Below are 23795 nucleotides of genomic sequence, written 5' to 3'. Positions count from 1 at the left end.
CCCATCTGCTGCCCTGGGGGTAGTCCTGAAGAGGCCTCTGCACTCTAGCCCCCAAGAGAGCAGTGCCTGGGCCTCACAGCGGAGGGGATCACAATAGACACACAACCATAGCTCATGCCTCAAATATCTGCAGCGCAGCGAAGGGATTAGTCCAAAACTCTCCCTCTGTAGTGAAAAGACCTCTATTAGCAGACAGCTCCCCACATATCCCCGGGTCTGCCCTGCCTGCTGGGGATGGAGTCCGCAGTGCAGCCTCATGAGAACAGGGGGCGAGTGCCTATTTGGGATTTGGCCCATCCCTTTTGCAGCCTGCAGCCCACCCCCCGCTCATTATCTGAAGTGACATGCACCCACTAATGAGGAAATCCAGAGCAAGGCTGATAAGCCTGATATCTTTATCTCCCAGCAAAGGGATGATCAGTGTCCTAGCACCAGCCTGCCAAGGATCTGAGAACTTCACAGGCATTCATTAACCCCCTCCAGCCTCCTCCTCTGCTAGGTCTGTTAGGGATTGCTTCACCCAGTGTTGACGTAAAACCATCTGTCCGTGGCAGTGGGACACAGACAGCGGTCAAACCTGAGCATTCAAAAATCAGGACCTTGACTCAAAAACATGATGAAATGGTACGCTTGTGAAGATCTTTTCTTTGCTTTCTTTCCTCAGGGCCTGTAAGGTGCATGAAGGAACCTGTTCAGGCTCTTGTGCAACCACAAGAGCTGATTTTCCTCATTAAAAAAAGAAAAAAAAAAGCCAAGTCTCAACTAATCACATGACTCCAGGAGCTGGGGCTTTAAGCAAATCAATCAATAAATGCCACACAGGTTAGAACACCAACCAGAACAGCCGGACTTTAGGATGGGGAAGGAAGACCCCTTTATGGAGCTGAAACTGCAAAGCGGGGGGGCATTTTGTTAGACTGAGATGGGAAGCAGCGGAAGCAAGAAGGGCTTGCACGCATAGGGAAAATTCACTGGAAGAGCTTCTTGTGGGCAGGGGATGCTGTGGATGGCTCTCAAAAAGGAGCAGCTATCGAATCATAGAAAGGGGTATTTCAGAATAGCCTCCATGCTGTAAATTCCCAGCCTAACTAAATCTGCAGTGACTTTCCAGACCACCTGGAAGGGTTTGCCCAGATGAAGAGTAGAGGAGCTGACAAGTAGACACTCACGCAGTGTGCTTCCTTGCTTCCTTCGTAGCTGGGACTTCTTGCCAGCATCCCTCCCCACTCTTAGCAAAGGGGAAGGTTGCCCTGCAGACAGGACAGGGTCTAACCTTCCCACAGCTAATGACAGCGGAGTCTGCTAGCGGAGACAATGCTACAGAAAGGGGAATGAGGAAAAAGCAAGGAGGGTCCCGGGACTCCTCACGACATAAGGAGGGTGACCTGTCTTCTAGCAGAATTGACCGTGGGCTGTGTCGAAGAGGCGCGATTCCAACCTGGGGGTAGAGGCCAGTATATAACCCCTGCCCTGTGGGCGGGCGCCTGGGTAGCGCCTGCCATGGCACCATGCCTGCTGGTGAGCTGACCGGGTCCAGGCTCAGTGACAAGGCGTTGCAGGGAGGCCTGTGTGCCTGCACCCGCCTTTCACAGCACAGCTCGCACTGTTCTTTCTTTCTTCTACAAGTGACAAGCTGCAGCTATTTATCAACTGAAAACAAAACCGGCCTGTTGACGTGAGGGCAAACCACAGCGCCGCATCCTTGCAAGCCTGGAAACGAAGCTTCTGCCTCCTCCCCCTGCCAACGGTAGGGATGCGAAAGCCACTGAGCGTAGAAATGCTCCAGGACCGTGCTGAGCGCAGCCATCAGTCTCTGCCACGTGTGCAATGATCTTCCAGCTGCCCTGGCCAACGTGACCGGGGGGAGCGTAAAAACATACCACATCTCCCAGGCAGAGAATGACTCACTTAGCAGTGAATGCCGTGCAGACCCCAAGGACGCAACTGAGGGCCCCACGCTGTCAGCCGGACAAAGTCTTCGAGGACTGAAGAAGGCCGCCATCTGCCGGAGCAATGAAACACTGCTGGACATTGCTACCAGGACTGCAACCTCATGTGTGCTGGCAAGTCCCGTGTCAATTAGTTTTAATTATAATGTGTGATGGAAACGCATCTCATCCCAGGCTGCCTGTCCAAGCAACACAGCCTCAGGGGGGCATCTGAGAAGCCCCTCGTTCCTATGTCGGGGCTGTTTTTCTTTTGTCTCGGTTACTGAAATCAGAGAGCGATTCATCGGGTGGCCTGCAGGGAAGACCAACAGTTTCAGATCGGCAGCATGCTAGGAAGGAGAGTATCACAGGGTGTGTTGGAGGATTGATGGGGGCTGGTGACAGAGAGCTATTTATTCACCTCCAGACTGCAGGGTAGCCGATTCTAGCCCAGCTCAATAGTGGCCTTGGATAGAGAAGCAGTTGTAAGTCGTGTTGCTTACTACAGTACAGGACGGTGCTCAGATACTGGGGTGATGTGGGCACTATAAGAACTAAGGTAGGGTAGGGTAGAGTATTGCCTAATGCAGGGGTGGGCAAAATGCGGCCTGCCAGGCCATTCTATCCAGCCTGCGGGGCCCCTAAACAATTTAGAAAATGAATATTTATCTGCCCCTGGCTGCCTGTCATGCAGCCCTTGATGGCTTGGCAAAACTCGGTAAGCAGCCCTCCACCCAAAATAATTGCCCACCCCTGGCTTAATGGCTAGTCATTGGCTTCGTGATCTGATTCGGACAGACCATTTCCATCCAGCTAGAAGCCAAGCATCCATGATACGAACACCCCAATGCCATTATCACTAATCAGCACTCTTTCTGGAAGCCTCCATGAAATCAGAACCCCTTTCACCCCCAGGAGTGGTCCCCTAGGAGGAGGATGGAGGCCAATTGGCAAGGCAGGGTGAGGAAGCTCTCGCATCCCATGTCCTGGGGGGACATAGAAGACTGTAGTCCGTCTATACGCAGAGGCTGCCATGCCAGAGGCGCAGCTACAGGAATAGATCCCCGTGGTCTGGAGTTTTTCTGCCACCAGAATTACAGCAACTTCCCTAAAATAGCAGAAGCTTTGCTGGCAGAAGCTTTCCTTTGGCAGGAGAGCAGAGTCTGCCCCTGGGAGTCTGTCAGTGCAGCAATGTCAACTGCAAGGGACATTATTGTCACATCCCTCCCCTGCATAGCTCTGCTGGCTGAACTTGAGCATGCAGACTAAGCCTTTATGATCTTCAGGGGCGCCCATCTGGAATCATGCCACTGAGTTAAAAGGTTCAGAGCAAAAAGCCCATCTGAGATTTGAGAAAGATTCAAATGAGTTGTTTTAGCAATATTGCAAAACAATACTGAGATTAAGGGTCACTGGGATGTTAGGTGATGTAGTCACTGGTCATAGCTTAGTGTTCTACAGTTATTTCGAATGAAACCGATACAGCTTACAATTTTTTTTTTGTCCGCTGCCAGTTAGAGCGGGGGGGGGTCATTGTCACATACCAGTCATGGCAAAAGGAAAACCAGTCCAAACCTAGGTGTGACCCGACCCTGGCCCAATGACCTGAGTTTACGACTCCTGAAAGCAAAGCAAACCCAAGTTCTAGCTCAGTTATTACCTGATGTGTCATATTGGGTAAATCAACTATCTTGAAAGGGCCTGAAGCCACTGACTTACGTCAATGGGATTAGTTGCTGTTGGTAAAGTGCTCTAGTAACCAGGACATAACAACTGAATGCACTTCAGACAATGTAAAGAAGTGCTTTGAAGGTGCAGTAATGGTTATTGCTTTAAAATCCCCCTCTACAATGGATTTAAGCTCTAAATCACTGTATTAGGAAATGGTTGGTCAATCACAACTCTGTTTCCAGGGCTGGCTGGACCTGAGATTGAGTATGCCCTAAACAACCAAGCTTTTCAAGATAAAGAAACACATAGTAATCAGTCAAGAGAGCTAGTCAGGGCAGATTATCTCTAGAGGCCGCAGCTGGACTGGAGAAAAAGCAGAAAGCAATGAAAACTGAGCAGAGGCACCGACTGCATAAGCAGTTACGAATAGAGAACTGATCCACCAGGAAGGACTCGGTTGGAAAAGAAGAGAAGGCGACGCAACAGAGAACGGCAACAAGTGCTATTCATTCACCGTGCCCTATTCTCTGGGGGTGCTCTGAGACGTGAGAAGGCAGCCCACTTAAATGAATAAAAGGAAATGTGTTTCAATCCAAAATAGGATTAGTCTGTGGGTGGCTCTCCCTGCTGCAACCTATTACTGAATGTAGCAAGACGTAGGCAAGGGATTAGCAGCTGATATGATTAAGGCAGCATCTGCACCTACAGCAGCTAGGCTAGAAAAGGCAAGAGTTAGCCAGCTGGCTCCTGGGTCAATATGGGAACCGTGCATGCAGGTACATTGTAAGGAGAGCGAGTCGCTGTCTCTGAGACCTTTGGCATTGGCCAATGCCAGACAGCTACTGAGCAGCCAGGGGTTAATTACACTGTAACCGGCCTGATCCGTCTGCCGGCCCCTGAGCCACTTGCCTTCCCCAGCTCCTCGTTTCCATCCCTGCCCCCGAGGGCAGGCTGGGCAGATGCTAGGGGGTCTCTGCCACCTGCCAAGCCAGTTTTCACCATCTTCATGTCAAAAACCCATTTTAAACGCCTGTCTGCCGCTGCTGTGACTCACTGCCCTGTTCCACTCCAGAAGTGGCCGCCCTTCAGGGCAACGCCATGGAAATGGAAGTTGCTATTGACAGCAAAAAAGGAGGCTGTCAGATTGCACTTCCTATTTGTATCAGGCTAATCAGTCCCTATGGAAACGTCTAACTAGGCTGCAGATGGAGAAGGGAGAAGGAAGTGAATCACTGGGGGAAGAGCAGCACAGAGAGAACGTCGCGCAGCAGCAGGGCCTGCAAATAAAGAGAGCGTGAGGAGAGCCTGGGGGTCGGACTTGACGGTCTGCTGAGGTCCCTTCCGACCTGCCTACCAGCTACTAACAACATAGGGCATGGCTGGGGACTCGGAGGAGGACGACGGGTGGGAAGGGCATGAAAAGCCACAGCGAAAATGTCCCCACCTCTCCCAACCGGGCCTCCATTGTTTTTCACCTTCCTTGGAAGCATGGTATATAGGGCACAACTGAGGAATGCGAGTTGTTGGAGGGAGCTGGTGCTCCTCTGGGTACTGCAAAACCCCCTTAGGGTCCAGCTGGTGGCTAAGCCCATCCCCAGATTTCAGACCAGGATGGGATTGTCCAATAGATCAGACGGGGGCATTAGCCTTCCCCTGTCAGGTGGGACATGGTTCACTTTCTAGCATCGCCTGGGTTTACATCACCTAACAAATCCCCCCCCACATCTCCCCAGTGCAGGCCCCAAGGGTCCTTGGTTTTGCTTGCTCCCTTCCTGTGGTGTGTCATCGTTTTGGAAGACCTGGTTTGTTCTTTTCATATTTAAGATCCTAAGCCTGTGATGAAGTGCTAGGATAGATCTGTGTTTGTCATGTGGGGGTGACCAGGTTTTAGGACTACATGTCTGTGGTATGGCTGTCGGCAATCTATGGGGACGGGACTTCATAACCAGCTGGTCCCCAACAGTTTTGCATTCCTGACTTTGACCAAGAAGACCTGTAGGAGTGAGGGTGGTGGTTAGGTTGTGTGACTTGACAAGCTCTTGAATGGTTTTTTGACAGAAAGTGCCAGCCCTGCTGGTGAGAAGTGAGAGAGAAACCGTCTTTCTCATTCGGGACTAGGCTGAGTCCCACCCCAAACTCATTTCACACGGTCACTAAATGGAAACGGCATCTGGTCTCTTCTGATCTGGGCTAGATTAAAATGGGCCTTTTAGCAAAGAACCTCATTACTGTCCTCTGAGCCAGCCAAACCCAGAACTTCAAAGGTATTCTGGCCCCTTGCCTGCTTAGGAATCAGGATCTGCGCCCCTGCCCCAACCAGAAAGCTTTGCAATGGGCTGGGTTTTTGGTTGTAGCCGTGTTGGTCTAAGGACAATATAAAAGAAAGCTTTAAAGAATGCTATAATTCACCACTCTATAAACAGGTGCAACTTTAAAGCATACAATATGACAAGCTACCCTAACAGACAGGCTAGGTTCTTTGAGTAGATGTGATCTCTTTTATGAGACCAACTGAGTCATTGGGAAAAAGTTCTTGGGAAGCTTGCAGGTGCAATCACCCTTCTTCAGGCATAGGAAGCCTCAGCTGTTCTGAGACTCCAAGGGATGAGAGAAGCTGAAAGGCAGGCAGGAGGTGGGTGAGACTGGAAACAGGTACAAATAAGGAATGGGCTGGCATTTCATGAGGTCTAGTCTGCAATACATCACTAGATGTCAGTATAACCACACTGACAGGATGTGCACACTATTAATTCCTTGCATTTAATTCCTGGGGACAAAACAAACTGGCCCTCGCCAAGCACGAGAGTCCTGGAAGCAGAGGAGAGAGGGCTGGTTAAATTTAGGACCGCTGAGGCAGGGCGATGGCTGAATTGCTAGTTTCCACTCTGCTGGGAGGCTGCGGCTGCAGACGTTACCATCTATGGTAACGAAGAGCGGAGGACAGGAAGTGGTAAAGTCGGCGCACATCACTGGGTCGGCTCCTTCCCAGCCTGTCAACGTGTCCAAGCGGTGTCCGAAATTCACAGGCTATTTTCTTCTCGCCCAGACCTTAACCCTAGAAAGCAGCTCCACCTCCTCTGCCAAAACCACCAGCTCGATTTGAAGCAGCAGCCGGGAGTAGACGCGCTTAGGGGCAATGTCCAGTCATGTGCAGGAGATGAGAGGGGTTCTCTCCCTGGCTCTGACTAGATTAGAGGCAACTGAGCTTATGGGGAAACGAGCCCCCGCAGGTCTCTATGTGCCCAGATTTGTGGAGGGCTAGTATTGATGCTCTGGGCAATTTCACTGGCCCTCCCTGCCTCAGTTTCTCTGGCTCTTAAACAGGGATGCCCAAACCCCTCCTGCCTTTGCACACTGCCGAGATCCCCGGCGGAGGGGCGCTGATTTGCACGCACGGCTCTTCAGTCAAAAAAATAAAGCACCTTTGCAGGGGGCTCCCTTTGGAAAATCTTCTAAGCGACATGTGCCACGATCTCCCTTGTCACCATGACACAGTTGCCTCTCGAGGGCAGCAGTTCACAGCCTTTTTTTAGACTCCAGGCCCCTTTCTTGAGACTGCAGAAAATCCCAGCTCTTTGTTTCCACTTATTTTCTGACGATGGGAAAGTCACACAGAGCAATCCTGCTGCTGCAAAGAACTCAGAAAGCCCATCGCAGGCCAGAACGGCGTGACTTTCTATTAGAAATCTCTGGGTTTCTTTGGGTGCAGTGAAAATTCAGGTGGGAAGGGAGCTCTGGAGGTCACTTTTTTTTTTTTTTTTTTTTTTCTGTTTTTTTGCACCGGTCCTGGAAGCACTGCAATACCAGGTCAATGCATGGAGTGGATGGAGCACGCTCCGGGTCCACCACCCAATACCAAAAAGAGCTCTGGAGGTCACATCTAGTCCAACCCTTCAAAGCAGGACCAGCCCCAGCTACATCATCCCAGCCAAAGCTTTGAGTAGGTGAGTCTTCAACACCTCCAAGCGCCGTTTGGAGGGTGCAAGGATCACGTGGCGCCCCGCAGCACGCGCCAAGGGATCTCACATCACCCCGATGCAGAACCACTGCCGCAGGGATCTCCTAGCAGCGCCGGTCTCTCCCAGCACCGAGGAGATGCCCCAGGGGCAGCTCTCAGGGCCTGGCTCTGTGTCGATGCATGGCTCGCAGCACAGGCCCTCATCACCACCCCATCACGGGGGGGTTGGATGTGCCCCCGCCCCTGCCAGGCCAGCCCATCCCCCAGCTGCCTATGAGGGTAGCGTTTGGGCTGCTGGTTGCGTCAGACGACGGATGGATCTCACAGATTTTTCGGTTCGTTAGGTCAACCTATATTTCATAGGTTCTTTGGGTCAATGGGATCTCTTATTGGACCAACAGTTGGGGGGGGAAGCGGTCTCCCCTTAGGCTGCCACATCCCCTCCCCAAAGCAGCCTCCTCATCACTGGGGGGCGCCCAGAGGGGGCTCCTAAACCCCTGCCCAGGCACGCCCTGGAGGAGAGAGTAGAAGAGCCCCCCCAGCCTCTGCCTCTTTTTCCCGCCTCTTTGCAACTTCCCCAAAAGTGGGCGTGTCCTCTCAGCCCCGCCCTCCCCCCAGACCAATCGGAAGCTGCCTCCCTCGGAGGGGGTGTGACCACCCCGCTCCCCCGTCCTTCCGGGGGGCGGGGGCTCGGGGCCGGAAGCGGCGCGAGCCGGGGGGCGGCGCGGGGGTTGCTGGGCGGCTCCGGGCGGAAGCGGAGCGGAGTGGGCTGCGCTGGGCGAGGTGAGCGGCGGGGCCCCGGGGGGCCTGTGCCCGGCCCGCCCCGCGAGGAGCCGGGCGGCGGGGGGCGGGGCCCTGCAAGGGCCAGGGGCCCGGTGCATCGCGTGGGCCGGCTCGGGCTGCTGGGGCAGGGCCTGGCCCGCCGCCAGCCCGGGGCCCGGGGGCTCGCCTCGGTTCGTGGCAGGCGTCGCGGAGCGGTTTGACCGCCCTCCATGTGCTGCTGTCAGTGGTGCCAGGAGGAGGCAGGGTCCGGTACTGAGCGGCGCGGGGAAGCGGCCGCCGTTCCCTGCCGCAGGCACCTGGCTCTTCCCCGGCTCGAGGGCGGTCGATTTGCATCTTGTCAGGCTCGCAGAAACCTCCTGGTGCTGGTGACAGCAGCATCCCGTCCCCCTCCGCAGACTTCCTGCCCTTCTGGGCGGGGGGCTGGACTCGATCTCCTGCCCTGATGGCTGTGAAGTCGTTGGACTGACCCTCCCGCGCCGCCGTGTCGCGCAGGCGCGCGAGGAAGCGCTGGCCTGCGCCGGCTGCTAACCCGCGGGCGGTTTCTGCTTCCTGTCTGGAGCCATGCAGGAAGGCGGGTGTGCGACACTCCCTGCAGGTGTGTGATGCAATGAACGGGCGTGTTAGAAAACAAACCCGCGTCAACAAGATTTGGCATCGCCTGGCTGACTCGGGCTTGGCAGAGGTGAACTTGAGTACGGCATCCCATGTCGCCTGCGTCCCGCTAGCACGGCAGCACTGAGACGTGTTTCTTTAGTGAGGACCGGCCGAGCGTATCGAAGCTCTGCTCCCCCTTGACGTGTCCGTAAGGGCCTGGAAGGGACCTTGCAAGACTCGTAGATGTTAGGGGCTGGAAGGGACCTCAGAAGATCGTTGGGTCCAGCCCCCTGCACCAAGCAGGAAAGACGACTGGGGTCAGGTAACCCCCAGCAAGGTGATTGTCTAGTCTCCTCTTGAAGATTTCCAGGGTAGGTGACTGCACTATCTGGAAAGAGCTTATTCCACAGTCTGGACACCCTGGCTGTGAAGAAGTTGAGCCTGAATCGATCTTCCAGGAGTTTGTGGCCATTACTTCTTGTTTTCCCCTGGGTGCCTTGGTGAACCCTGAGCCCTTGATGCACTCCCCTAGTGTAGCAGTAAACTGCAATCAGGTCCCCTCTCAGCCGCCTTCTCTTCAGGCTGAAGAGTCCCAGATCCCTTTGCCTTTCCTCATATGGTTTGCACAGATCACCAGGTCCAGCCCCCTGCACCAAGCAGGAAAGACAACTGGGGTCAGGTGATGCCAGTGAGGTGACCAACCAGTCTCCTCTTAAAGATTTCCAGGGTAGGTGATTGCACCACCTCTGGGGGGAACTTAATCCTCAGACTGGACACACTAACTGTGAAGAAGTTTTTCCTGTTCCTTTTCTCTTATTTCCTGTACTTCTGTTTTCTCTTCTTGCCTTTTGCATTTTTGACAGGGAGATTGACAGGATCATCTTGGTTTTTCAGATCAAAGCATAACCGCTCACCGTGGCTTCCCCTTCCTGCTCCACTGTTATATAAAACAAGGGCAGAGGCTTTTCATGTGCAAAGCCTGGCAGCAGCCTGGGAGTTGCCAACATGGAGGTGAAAGATGCATAACAGACGGACTGCAGACGGTTAGCCTTAGAAAAGTGCTTTGTCCTGTCCTAACAAAAGCTCCAACATGTTTTTGTCCCCTCAGAATGGATCTTTATCTTGAGGATTCTGGATTACCTCTGAGCTTCCAAGAAACCTCTTGTGTCTATGGCTTATCAGCTACAATCAAAGCAATCTCTCTCTAAGCTAGCATATTTGAAACCCTTTGGTGTCTCTTCCTTGGTTCCCGATTCCTGACACATGACTTAGTACGATATTCAACTAGCTTAAATTTTAAATTCCAGATCATTTGTGCGATAAGCGTAGGCCATTAAAGAATGGTGTTTCTGTGCTAGACCAGTCATCCAGACAGAGGAAAAAGTAGCAAGGTAGGAGAAGTACAAATATTGCGGTTCAGGGACAAGGGGTACTTACAGGTCACTCCAGTCTGCTAGAACAGCTTTGTTATATTAATCTTATTTGGCAGTTTCAGTCAGGCAGAATTTCTGTTGACTTTGGTGGATGTTGTGCAGGAGTGCTGAATTAGGGCTCTGATTAGAGGTTGGTTTTCCTTTATACCCACCAAATATCGTTTGGGGATAGCCTCTCTTTGCTTTAGACAGCTGTGTGGATCTCTGATATTAGTCCTCAATATCTTCAATTCTGGACCAATGCCTGAAAGTATTGTTAGTGTTGAGACAACAGAGCTTTGCATCTTGGCAGCTGTCGGCACTGGAAATAAGTGGACTGGATTCATTGCTAGCTCTGGCGACAGCCCGGATATATTGGATTCTAAATTCAGTCATTCTGATTACTACCTTCCTCTCCTACTTCAAGTAAGACCTGTCTTGATCAGCCAAAGTGCTACTTAAAAACCAAGTCTTAAAGCTTGTGGAAGCTATAAGTGTTTGGAAACTATGAAACACCTACTGAGATCAGTATCATCTTAAAAAGAGGGTAGTTTATTTTCATAACACCATTGCCCCACCACTACTGCAATGGAAATGTCAACAGGAGATTCAGCTTCTCTTATTTTGGAAACACAGAATCTATGCTGAGGGGAAGAGGGCAGACCTCACTTCCTTTCAGGCTCTGAAGCTGCTAGAGAAGTTGTAAAACTGACCTTCCGTTCTCTTAAAGAGTGACCAAATGAGAGGACTGCAGCATTAAGGTTTATTATTTTGACTTGCGAAGCTAGCTATTGCTACATCCTGCACAAATGCAGCAGGGACATGTTGATCCTTCCAGCAATTATCACGTAGTGTCACTCCATGATGCCCCCCAAAATGTAAAATGTCCTTGTCTAAGCTGTTGTGCAGGATTAAGTACCTGGGATTAATTTGGGGGGTGTTGATTGTAGCCATGTTGGTCTAAGGGCATAGACAGGCAAGGTTATTTGGATAAATGTGATATTTTTTTATTAGATTAATCTTGTATTGGATTAATTTAGCACATATACCTCTTATTTCTGATTCTTGTTTTGATCCATGCATACGGCCAATTAGTAGTTGCTGTTGGAAGGCCTGTTAGTGGTTAATTAGAGCCAGTGAATAGCTTACCAAAATATCCTCTCAAATTCTCTGCAGAGGTGAGTTGGTCTCTTGCCCAGAGTAAAATGCATGGATGCCAGTGTCCATTCTTCTTAGTAGCACAGCTGAAACTGGATGTAGTTGGTTCTTGGAGATGTAGTCTGTAATCATCAATAAGGGAAAAAAATAAAAGCTCCTGTAAAAACAAAGCCTACATGTAACTCTGGCTATAACCTGAAAAATGGAGCCTGTTCTAATCCTCACTCTCCTAGTTATCTGAAGGGCTAGTCTGTGATCTTTGACATACAATTACACTATAGAAAGAGTTTGAATTATGCAGTGTACCAGGACTCCTAAGTGATCTCTGTTTGAGTTTACAATCCTGTGCCACACACAGATAACTAAGAATTCACTCCCTGTATTCCCTTGTGTCAAAAGACCTGCAGAAATCCAAGTTAATCTGTAAATCTCAGACTCTTTGTTACACTTTGCTTCTGCATTTTCTGTTAGACGGCTCTAATCGGACAATATCATGGCGTGTTTCTTGCTAAGCATGAGTCGTTCTGGATTGTATGTTCTACCGTGATCAACATAAGGAAGCTTTTTGTCCATATAAGGAAATATCTTTATATTATATACAGACTCTGCATCTATAAATGGCACTGAGGGGTACCTCTGCAGGGTTGAAGACTAGCAAGAAGAGAATAATAACAGGCGACTTAAGTGTATCAGCTTTGTCATTTGCAATTAAGTCCCTTAATACATTGGCAGCAAAGTTGGAGCGATTTCCTTGCAAATTGTGTCCTAACACTGAAGGGTACCAAGTCTGTCAAACAGAAGATAAAATTAATTCACCATCTGTTAGGTGGTGCTGGGCTTATAGAACTGTCCTTGGATGCCATGCTTTGAAGACTGCTTTTGGCATAAGCTGCAAAGTGTGAGCGTGGGGGAAATGTTGCATCGGTGGTAGGAATGAGGGAATGCACTTGGAGTTTGGGAGATATTTGGTAACCTCTCTTTGGTCTCATCAGCATACTGCGTTGTGTGCTCTGCTCTGTACAAGCCTGCCATAGCCTGTTTTATTATTCCAAGTAGGAAGCTGCTCTCCAGCTGAGCTTTCTTGCTGGTTGTAATCCCTGTCTAAAATGGAATTGGAGACTCAGGGTAATGGGACTGACCAGATTAGAGCCCCATCTGGAATACGGGAAGGAGGGATCAGTGGTGCAGAATAGCAGCTTTGCCTGCTTTCTGTGATCCTTTTGGGAGGCACGTGCACCTTTTCGCAGTGAGTTTATCTGCTCCAGAAACAGAAGCACCCATGGGGAAAAAGCATTCCCCGGAGGGGTGGAGACTGGGAAGGGCCAAAGCTGTGATTTGGCAGCTTCTCTGTTCTACAAACACCCTTTTGTCTGGAGTCTCCTGCCAAGAAAGAGCATTGAGATTCTGTGACTTGGAGGCGAGTTGGTCCTTGGTAGAGGTTGTGAGATCAGCCTCACACCTGACTCTTGAAATGTTTGAGTAGTTGCTGCTGATCACCTTCCTATAAAGTGAGTTACAGGAGACTCTATGGCATCAAGGAGGAAGCAGCCCTCTTCCTCTCTGAAGTTGGGTAAACAGACTAGGATGGAACATTGCATCAGACACCCTGCCCCCACTTCTCCTGTTCCTGAGTCTCCGTGCAAGCAGAAGGATGGAAAAATGACCTTGTTTGTCCTGTGACATCAGTGTTCCTTGTGACTCAGTAATGTTGGATCTGGCTCACGGCCTCCAGAGACCAAGGAAAATGCAAACTTTATGGCGGAACACAATAGGCTTGCACACACAAGCGAATCAAATCCAAGTTTAACTTTCAGGGAAGAACTAATTCCAGCTATGCAAGCAGAGTCAAATACCTGGTGTTTTATCCTCTTGGGTAGGTAAGGGCAGTGACTGAAGGTTGGCTGCTTGCTGGCAGGGTTTAGCGGGCTGAAAGTTGTTTGTAATAAAAAGAAGTCGTGTGCTCAGGCTGCAGTCATGATTCATGCTACGAAATGCCTTAATGTAAAGCGATAAGATGAGTATGTGGCTGGCTTGCTTCTGACCCCTCCCTGCACTCCCTTCCCCTTTGTGTTTAGAGGGTAAATTCTAAAGCTCCCCAGGGCCAAGTCTCTTCTGGGCAGGAGTTAATGGGAAAACTTTATTATACTTAAGCTTCTCACTTGGAGAACACTTAAATGACTCATGTGCCCAGCTTTGTGTAGCTGGCTTAGAAACACAAGCGTGTAGATGGAAAGCACGAACAGGGGCGACATTGTCTCCGCAGCAGCTCCACATTCTTTTCTTGTGCAGCTGCTTGTCTTGGCATGTGCCAGCATATCTCGAGTGAGCATGCTAATTCGGTGGGCATTGCAAAAGGCGGGGCGTTTTCCGTGGGGTGGTGGAATGTAGGGGTCAGTGTGGGCATCTCGGTTGTGGCAATTTTGATTCCCAAGATGCATCAAATCTTAACTAGAGTGAATTGTTCCTATGAAGCAATCACAGGAGTCAGAAAAGAGCCCTCCCACTCACAGATTTGTTACACAGTGGCTACAGGCATAATTAGAGCTTGGATCAAGTCCTCTTTTAAATGAAATTCCATGTAGGGTGTTCTGTGGTATTTAAGCACCGCTGCAGAATACCTGGAAACTCTCCATGTCAGTGTAATATGGATATGTTGCATATTACTACGCAGTAGATGCTCCCTGGTCATTGTGGATTGGCTGAGGGGTTCCTCTCTGGTGGGTTCTGACAGGTAGTCTAACCACACAGGGTCTGAACAATAGGTTATCTTGCTGCACAATCTAACATGTTTAAAGTGGCTAACATAAGCCTAGAATTAGAGTCATCATTTCATTAGGTCAGGATTGAACTTCTGCTAAGCCTGTCTTCAGAATATTTAGCACACAGAGCTCATTCTGAGTCTAAGATGCTATAATAAGTTGTCTCTCTGCAGATCGTGAACCATGGCAGACATGCAGAGCCTGGTCGAACGGTTGGAGAAGGCTGTGGTGCGGCTAGAGGGCATGTCCCGGGGCCCAGGCACATGTGGAGATGGCTCTCCCAAAGGTAAGGTCCTGGATGACAAAACCCCTGAGCTGTTTCATGTTAAGTTATGAAAATCCTCTACTAGAAGCTTCGCATGACTGACACTGGTGGTGCATTCCAAGAGGCAGATGCTTATACACAGCACTGGGTCGCATGCTCTCTATGTCTAACTAGGCATACAAGGAGGGGAAGTGAGTTTCACAGCAGATATCACACACACAAGTACAGGGAGGCCTGTGGTTACTGTTAAGACCAGAACTTCCTGTGAGTGTTATACTTCCCTTGTCTCTTTGGAGCCAAGCTGCTGCTGCTGCTTAAGCATTTAGACCAGCATCCAGCAATATACTTGAGGATCAGTCATATCAGATGCTCTGACCTCCATCATCCTGATCACTAAAGGTCTCCTTGAGAAATTTCACTGTAACTAAGGGGGTGGTATGCACTGAAAATGTGGCTCACGGATGCTTCTGTGCTGTGAATCCATCTGCTGCTACTAAACTGCTGCGCTCTGGCCTTTCCTGTAGGAGTAGCACAGTACGTGCAAGCTTTCGACTCCCTTCTGGCTGGTCCAGTAGCTGAATATATGAAGATCAGCAAAGAAATCGGTGGTGATGCACAGCAACATGTAAGACTCAGGCTTCTTATCCCAAGTTGTAAATGTATGGCTGATTGCTAATTCAGACCTCTGAGGGCCACCCAAGGGTTCACTGAGCTCTGTGTTCCTTTAGCATAGTCACCTGGAGAGCAGGCAGTCTTTGTGGCTTCAGCAGAGGTCTGGGCCCTGGGAAGACCTTCATCTTTCTCTGTGGTTTCTCTCCCTCTAAGTCAGGATAATGCCCCCCAACTTTATTGTTGTTAAATATCTGTGTTGCCCCTTCTGACTGGCAGATGAGAAATGGGCAGGGATCTCCAAGATAGCTGTGCTATATAAATAACAAACCAGAACGAATGGACCAGAATTGTCTTTTTTTTTCCACAATTGAAACAAAACCAGGGCAGCCAGAAAAGATGAACTGGTCCCTATAGCTGTCCCCTGCTCTCTGCATGTCATTACCTTAAGCTCTGTATCTCAGCACTTTGATTGATTAATGGATTTGTCCTTGCACCTCTCCCATGAGGTAAGGACTGTGTCTGTCCCCATTGTACCAATGGGGCTGAGGCAAAGGACTCTAAGGTTGCGTTGGGTGGTGGACATGGGAACTGAATCTGTCTCCCAGATTCCAGCTAGTATATTTATCCCTGGCCCCTCCTCTCTATCCATGCAACAGTATTACCACTTTCTCCCTTCCTTTTCAGGCTGAGATGGTTCATAAGGGCTTGATGATTGAGAGATCTCTCCTGGTGACAGCATCTCAGTGCCAGCAGCCATCAGAGGTAAGACTGAACAATGCTAGCAGGGATCCCTTGGAGGCATATGTGTGTAGGGAAAAAGGGTCTTGGCTGATTTTGGGGACAAGTGCAAAAGTAGAGGATGTTGTGATAACTAGGAAAAGTTGAGTTTTTTTACAGCTGTGCTGTGAATTTACTGTAATTATGTTGCTCATGATACAGCCAGACAGTTCCTTCTCATGTGGGACAGTTTCAAGTCACCTGTGTTTCGTTGGCATCAACTCTGGATAGCCCCTGTTCACTAAGCTGTGGGATACAGAACATAATTTGCCTGAGCTGGAAACAACATTAGGCATTGAGTAGTTGATTCTTAGCATTAAAGGGCGCTCACATCTTCACAAGTTCCTCACAGTGATTCTTACCTGGGGGGTGAGCATCTGACTAGATTCTCTGATGCCTCACCAGTGCCTAGGCTCATCAGATCAGTTGTCATTTTGTAAGCAGACCAACTCTTGTCCCAGATTTGCAGGAAAGGGACAGAAAGAGAAGCTGGTTTTCTTCTTCTGACACTCACTTCCCCAGTGATGCAATATCCACCTCTAACCCTTCCTTATAATAGCTCTCACATGGCAGCTGTCAGTGCTGCAAGATGTCAGTATTCCCACATTGCTTTCCTCTTCGCTCCAAAACATAGTGTCCCAGCTCAGCGTTGGAGGTTTTTCATCCTAAACCAGATTTCCCAGGATTGAGACATTCTGGATAGTCTGTTGGGCCAAGAACCCTCCTACAAATCCAACTGATTCATTATTTAAATAGTTTGTTGGAAGTAGATTGCTCATAGCTTTTTGCTCCATGGTAGCTCTTTTTAAAGGCCGCTACTCAATCAATTCAGGTTTAATGCATCAAATATGCAAATCCCCAAGCTTCACTTACTCAAGTGGCCCTGCTGATACTTGGCCATGGATTTAAATCAAAGTTTCCCAAACTGCAGCCCCGGAGCACTAGCTGGTGGTCTCGGGGAACAACCTTCCCTTGTTTCTTTCTAGAACAGGTTTAGAAGGGATAACAAAACAAAGGATAAAAGCAGAAAAGAGCACTGCACATTTCCCTAATATTGCTTCCCTTGTATGCTGCTACCAGAGGTGGTCATGTGGTCACAGATGGCAAGGACATCTGCATTAGGGTTGAAGCTATGGAAAGCCTTGTTATAGGACAGGCCAATCAAATGGCATAGGAAAGCTCCTGCTGAGTGTCTGTGTCTTAACCTCTGGGTACATGCCCTAGAGCTGGAATTTAATTTTCAGAAGTAACTTTTAGAAGAGCCATCGCTGACCCTCCCATTGACTCACTGTGTCCAGTTTACATATTGTAGGGACTTGGGTTGAACATGCAGAAACGTAGCTGATAATATAAAGTCATTACTTTGTTGTCTAAAGAGGAAGTGTGCTCAGCATGTTACAAAGGAAGTCGGTGACTTGGAAATCATCTGAGAACTACAAAAGCTTTGAAGGCTGTTTCTGCCTCTCGCTACTTGGCTAAGGCTCCTGTGATAAGTTACAAGCATTATGCAAGTAACTGGTTAATTGCTCAATCAGTTTAGACTGGCCATACATGCAAAATAACTATCACACCATATACATGTCCATCCAGCTATAAAAAGAGCTAGCCAGCTATGAAGATAGTGCTTGAAAGTGTGCAACAACTTAATAGCTGGTATCTATTGAGCTTCAATTTGAACATGTGGCAGGACCCTAAGACTTATCTCCAAGGGCTTCTTGGGTTCATGTCACACTGCCAGTCTAACTCCAAACTGTGATTTCACTGCACTGGCTTGCTTCTCCAGCAGCCTAATTGAAGCAGAGAGAAAACCTCAGCTTATGTATCAGTTTTGCAAAGGCACTGGCTAGCTGGAACCCCTTGAGGGGATGAGCACCTTCTCAAACAAATTCTAAGTCCAAGAATGGAGTGCCCCTCTGAAAAGACGCTGACAATATGACTCGGATGCCACCCGCCCTTCTGTTTTGTAGAGTAACCTCTCAACGCTCATGAAACCCATTTCAGACCAAATCCAAGTGGTGCAGAACTTCAGGGAGCAGAATCGTGGCAGCAAACTCTTCAACCACCTATCAGCTGTCAGTGAGAGCATCCCAGCCCTGGGCTGGGTGGCCATGGTAAGACCAGGAGCAGGCAGTGAGCTCCTTGGCATGGGAGGGAAAACAAAGATGAGTGCTGCAAAAACCCCTGGGCTCTAATTCATTCTCTCTTCTCTAGGCTCCAAAGCCTGGCCCCTACGTGAAGGAAATGACTGACGCTGCCATGTTTTACACCAATCGGGTCCTCAAGGAGTACAAAGATGTGTAGGTTCAGCTTTATGCTATATGGTGGGAGGGCTGCGACCCCTAGGTACTGAGATCAGGAGTTAGACCTCCCCCCTTGGGTGCATGTGGAGCTTCCAACACCTCACAAAGTGTTAAAAGAATAAAGCTTCTCAGTTTCTGGGGTCAGCCTCTATGTTGGGGTACAGCATTGCACCTCACTAGTCACACTTCATCTGGGAGAACCTTGTCTGCCTCAGCCAAGGCCCTTCCAGTTACATTGTGAGCCACCCCTCAGTCAGTCTTCAGAATCTGGCGCTCTAGCAGCTGTGAGCTGAGCCACAGCTAAAGGTGACTCCCTTCCATGAGTCTCAGAGCCTGGCCCACAAAACTTAGAACCACTCCTCTAACTGGGAAGGCTGTATTTATTATGCCTCGGCTCCTTCTGTGGCATGGTCACCACACTTGGATCTGTGCCCTTGGTAGATCAGTGGAAGCAAGTGTGTTGACATCCTTCATCTAGTAACCCTCTTTGGCTGTTTCCCCTAGGCAACAAGACCTTTTCCCCAACTAGCTTAAATCAAGCCCCTAGCTATTGTAATAAATGCAGGTCTGGTTGTTCTGTATGATGTCTACCCCTCACAAACTGTGGAGGGCTGGGATCCAAGACTCAGCCCTGCATAAAAGAGGTTTTAAATCTTTCCCCGTATGGTACAGACTGCCCTCCAGCTGTCTTGCCAACAGCAGCCCAGGGCTGAGGACATGGTGTCTGGCACTTTGCTCTCAGCGTTGGTGTCACTACAGAGTCTGAATGGTCTCCTGCAAAGCAGAGAACAGAGAAATGCAAAGATCCAGTTCTGGTGGCATGGCTTCCCTCTCTCCTACAGTACTCAGCTCCTGATGATTTTGTTCCCTTAGAGATAAGAAGCAGGTGGACTGGGTCAAAGCTTATTTGAGTATCTGGACGGAGCTGCAGGCCTATATCAAAGAATATCACACCACTGGACTGGCCTGGAGCAAAACGGTAAGCACTGATTAGGTTGGCTGTTGGAGCTTCCCACCTTTCAGGACTGGCGGGTAGTGACGGGCACCAGGTGATGAACACCCAAGCTTCAAACATCCTCTCTGGCACTTCTTACAGGGTCCTACAGCCACACAAGTGGCTGGAATGCCTCCTGCTCCCCCTGCTGGTGCTGCCCCTCCCCCGCCGGGCCCCCCACCCCCTCCTGCTCCCATCTCCACAAACGCCAGCGCTGATGACCCCGCCTCCCGCTCAGCTCTGTTTGCCCAGATTAACCAGGGAGAAGGCATTACCTCTGGTAAGCACATTGGGCAAAGGAAGGGGTGAGGACATGGCTGATGTTAAATCTGCAGAATCATGGCGGGGAGGAGTGGTGTCAAGAAGCCATTCTTTGCTCTTTTTGGCCTTGAGTGAGTGGTTTAACTTCCCTTTCCTGTTTGTGCCATCCGTAAGTTGCTGTTTTAATTGAAAAATGAACTGTTGGAGGGATGGTAAGGGGGTTTGGCATCAGTGCATTATGTGTGTTGGGCTTCCTTAATTGCTCCTTTGGTACTTGCAGACCCACGTGGGGAGTTTTCCATGTGGAAATTGGCACATGGCTCAGCAATCGTGCATACAGTTACCCAGCCTGTACTTAGAAATGTGCTTGAAACAAAGGTCATTGATTTGGCTCCAGTCTTGCATTTCTTCCTCGTGGAGAACAGAAGGGCTGTGGAATTCTAGGCCAAGTTGCAAACACGACTTGGCGCTGAATCTCACTGCAGTAAATACCACAAGACTGTTCCTTTCCTCTCATCTCCAGCTCCCTTTCTTTATTGCTCCCTTTTGTTTTGGGGCTGTACTTGGACTATAAGCTTTTAGGACAGGGACCTTGTTCTCTGTCTGCTAAGTGCTCACATTAGTATCACAATAGTACCCAGACTACTTGTACCTATTACACAGGGAACGTGTATAACTTGAACCATTTGAGATCTGGAGTTGGGTGGTTTATCTTCTAGGCTTGAAACACGTTTCAGATGATATGAAGACCCACAAGAATCCAGGACTGAAGACTCAAGGTGGCTCCATGCGAACAGGCCCCAAACCATTCATGGCTCCCAAACCAGTCTGTGCTGCTAGTCCATCCCACAAAATAGCTCCGAGAAAGGAACCACCAGTGCTAGAGCTAGAAGGCAAGAAGTGGAGAGTGGTGAGTGTCCAGGTGGCAGAGGCTGGTGGTGGATGGGAACTGAGCAAAGGAGCAGGTCCCCAGACAGTTCTCCTCTAAGAGAACTAGGTGTTGGGGATTCTCTAGCAGGGCTTCGTTCATGTAGTGCTGCCGGAGATGCTCAAGTGTTTCATTAGAGAAATCCTAATGAATAGTGTTTTCTCTCCTTTTCAGGAAAACCAGGACAATGCCTCCAACCTGGTGATTGGTGACACAGAGCTGAAGCAAGTAGCATATATTTACAAGTGTGTGAACAGTACAGTCCATATCAAAGGCAAGATCAACTCCATCACAGTGGGTAAGTGCAGGGCACCTGGTGAACCAGGTTTGTTGTTTCAGGACTGAGTCTGGAGTCGGGGTGCCTCATTTCTGTAAGCCTCCTTGCCTTTCTGGTTGCAGATAACTGTAAGAAACTAGGTTTGGTGTTCGACGACGTGGTGGGCATTGTCGAGATCATCAACAGCAGGGATGTCAAAGTGCAGGTGAGTGTGATTAGCCCTGATGCTTGTGTGCAGAGTTGTTCTGCACCATGCAGTGTGTGTATGGAGCTGCAGCCCTGTCTCTATAGGGTAGAATCTGGCTGTGGCCATTGAAGCCTCTGGAAGAGGCTCACTGATGCTTTTCCATGTGGTGCCCATCAGCTAGCATTACCAGGCTGTTCAAAGAGGGTTTCAGCGGGGAATGCAGTCTTCCCAGTGAGCCTCCATCCCAGAAGGATTGTCCACTTTAACACAAACTGTGATCTAATAGTTAGAGCAAGTGGCTGGAAGTAAGATCCTATGCTGTCACTCCAGTCTCTGTATCCAGTTTGTTCACTCAAACTCACTTTCAATAGTTCTAGTCCCCAAAAGAAGAGAAGAGTAATTCCACTGGTTCCCCAGTGCGGGCAGCCCTAACTGCCCCCTCCCCCTGCCTCATCTCATCCACAGGTAATGGGTAAAGTGCCAACAATTTCCATCAACAAGACAGATGGTTGCCATGTTTATCTGAGCAAGAGCTCCCTACAGTGCGAGATTGTCAGTGCCAAGTCCTCAGAGATGAACATCCTCATCCCCACAGAGGAGGGTGACTTCGTAAGTAAAGTACTCTGCCTTCCTGAAAGGAATGGGGAAAGCCTCAAGGAGTGAAGAGGGGAGGGAGGCTTGGGTAAAGGGAGGCAGTGAATAAGGCACTGGGGCTGTTACTTCTATGACATATGTTTTTGTGTCTTGTTGAGCTGGAAGATGAAAATTTAAGCCTTGGGTGAGAGGGGGTAGAAAGTTTGGCTGAGAGTCTTAGCTCACCTTTGTACAGCCCTTCCCTGGTATCAAGATATGTACGAGACCTCCCTGCCACTGTTTCCCTGATGAATTTGCAAATGCCTGATGCTATCAACCTGATGAAACTTGCTCTAAAGACATTCTTGATGGCACATTACCCTTGGCTCCTACTGAGTTCAGGGCCTGAATTGTGGCTACGTTGCTGAGTCTGGCCTGCAGGCTGTCTCATTCTACATCTTCTAACTTGAAGCTGTGATGAGCAGGTCCATCCTTAATTTCCCAAGTCAAGCTCTCAGCCTGGACCCCTGCCCCACCCCCCAAGGCAACATCTGCAGGGCTTGGGATGCTACAGAGCAGCTGAGGAAGGGGCTTAATAACTGTTCAGTGTAATGCATGAGATCCCAAGGGACAGCAAGTCTCTGGCCCTGTTCATGAAAAGCCAAGCTTGTATCACAGATTGCTTTTCCTTTTTTTCCCCTCCAGAACGAGTTCCCTGTCCCTGAACAGTTCAAGACTGTGTGGAATGGGCAGAAGTTGGTGACCACTGTGACAGAAATTGCTGGTTAAGCAGAACAACGTGGGGACGCCTGCCCTGCCCTGGCCCTGCTGTGGGACAAATCTGCTTTCAGATGATTCTCTTAGATTTCCTGTACCTTTCTGCTCTCAAACTGCTTCTCTGTCCTCTACCTGAGAGACACGGCTACCTGCCTTCACTGAAATACCTCAGGCTGGGATTTGGTGTAGGGTGGCGGGTCGATTGATCGTCCGCATCTATCAGCGGGAAGGTGCATTCTTTTTCCTCTTCCCACCCCACCTCCCTGTCCCCCTTGTTGGATCTAACCACATCAGTTAATCATATCTGCCTTCTGGTGACTGTCAGAGCCAGTATTGGTGGTTGGCTTTCAGATTGTTGTTGAGGTTTTTTGTATTAACTTCAAGCAAATTGTTAGTGTGAGAGGAGTGTTGTCCCGTTAAGTTAATAAGGGTGTCCATGTCAGGGGCCATAAGCCCCAGCTGGGCACGCTGATTTGGCTGATATTTCAGGAAGGTGCTGGGAGCTGCTACTAACTCCAGCTGTGTGTACTAATCAGTCAGGGGCATTATGATGCAGGAGTAGGCATGTTGCCAGACCAAAGGCTGAGGACTGGGGCACATAGCATTCCACCTCGAGTTTCCCCTTCAGCAATCTTATTTGCTCAGCATAATTCTGTTTGTGCCAAGACCTGAAGCTTTACAGTAACAGGTGCCACAGGAAACCTGCAGTGGAATACACCAGCCCTTTACAGCCTGGCTGGTGGTTAGAAACTGAGTGCTCCCTTCCATAAGCCCTCCTTTAAAGGGAATCTTTACCCAGAAGGGTCCCTTCTAAGCAGCTGAACTCAAGTTCAGTCTTCCAGGACAGTTCTTCTGAACCTGTCTCCTTCCTAGTGAGGAATATTTCTTTATTCATTCCAAGATCAGTATTTAAGTATTGTAGACACCTGAGTTGGACCAAGTTGGTTCCATCATTCCATCGCTGTACATGCAGTTACTGTAGAATGGAATTGTTCTGCCTCTCCCCTTCCCTGCTGCTTGACTCTTTACTTTGCTGGAAGCTTGCAGCCTCTGTCCTGAGGCCCTGGGACAGCTCTAAGACACAGTACAGTACTGCCCCCTCGAGGGAACTGTGCATGCTTGACTTTCATGTTTCCAATGCCGCAGGTGGCGCACACAGATCTCACTGCATTTCCCCTGCCCCAGGGTTTGGTTTTATTTTTTTCCCACTCTTTTTTTTCCCCATTTAGGGATGAAACTTAACAAAGATATGCAATTTTTTTTATTATTTTGAGACTGTCCTGTGACTTGTACTCATCTTCTCCTGAGGCTTGTGGAAAACCCTTTCTTATGTACTTAAAATTATACAGAAAATAGAATAAAGTTAATGCCAACTTGCTTGTGACTGTGTCTCTGTGTTGGACAGAGGGCAAAACAGCTCTTTGTGGCTGAGGTGGCCTAGCTCCACACACTGAGCTCTGCACTTAACTGCACAGAAAAGCAGACTTTCCCCTTCGTATCCACCCTAACACCCCACCCCCCGAACAGAATCATCTGTGCTGTTAGAAGCTCTTCACTTGTTAACTCTTATGCCCTTTTTAG

The 23795-nt window shown here is 49.4% G+C and overlaps 1 protein-coding gene and 1 pseudogene across 2 annotated transcripts; one reads left to right on the top strand and one right to left on the bottom strand.

Moving 5' to 3' along the window:
* Positions 1–7369: 7369 nt before the first annotated feature.
* Positions 7370–7545, bottom strand: LOC149859354 (U2 spliceosomal RNA; annotated as a pseudogene).
* A 681-nt stretch (positions 7546–8226) lies between these two features.
* CAP1 (cyclase associated actin cytoskeleton regulatory protein 1) lies at positions 8227–23591 on the top strand. Of its 2 annotated transcripts, none has more exons than XM_090058511.1 (13): positions 8227–8340; positions 14437–14549; positions 15053–15153; positions 15825–15902; positions 17885–18028; positions 18129–18214; positions 19091–19196; positions 19314–19491; positions 20192–20382; positions 20575–20698; positions 20800–20882; positions 21330–21473; positions 22143–23591. In XM_090058511.1, the coding sequence occupies exons 2-13, from the start codon at positions 14447–14449 to the stop codon at positions 22224–22226; spliced, it is 1422 nt and encodes a 473-aa protein (XP_089914637.1). In that variant the 5' UTR covers positions 8227–8340; positions 14437–14446; the 3' UTR covers positions 22227–23591. The 2 variants fall into 2 exon arrangements, with proteins under 2 accessions (XP_089914637.1, XP_089914638.1); XM_090058512.1 differs by lacking the exon at positions 8227–8340 and adding an exon at positions 9076–9271.
* The last annotated feature ends 204 nt before the right edge of the window (positions 23592–23795 follow it).

The sequence above is a fragment of the Crocodylus siamensis genome, chromosome 7 (genome assembly GCF_052110815.1).
Source record: "Crocodylus siamensis isolate JL-2025a chromosome 7, ASM5211081v1, whole genome shotgun sequence".
Lineage (NCBI taxonomy): Eukaryota > Metazoa > Chordata > Crocodylia > Crocodylidae > Crocodylus > Crocodylus siamensis.
This window is presented reverse-complemented; position numbering and strand designations above follow the sequence as displayed.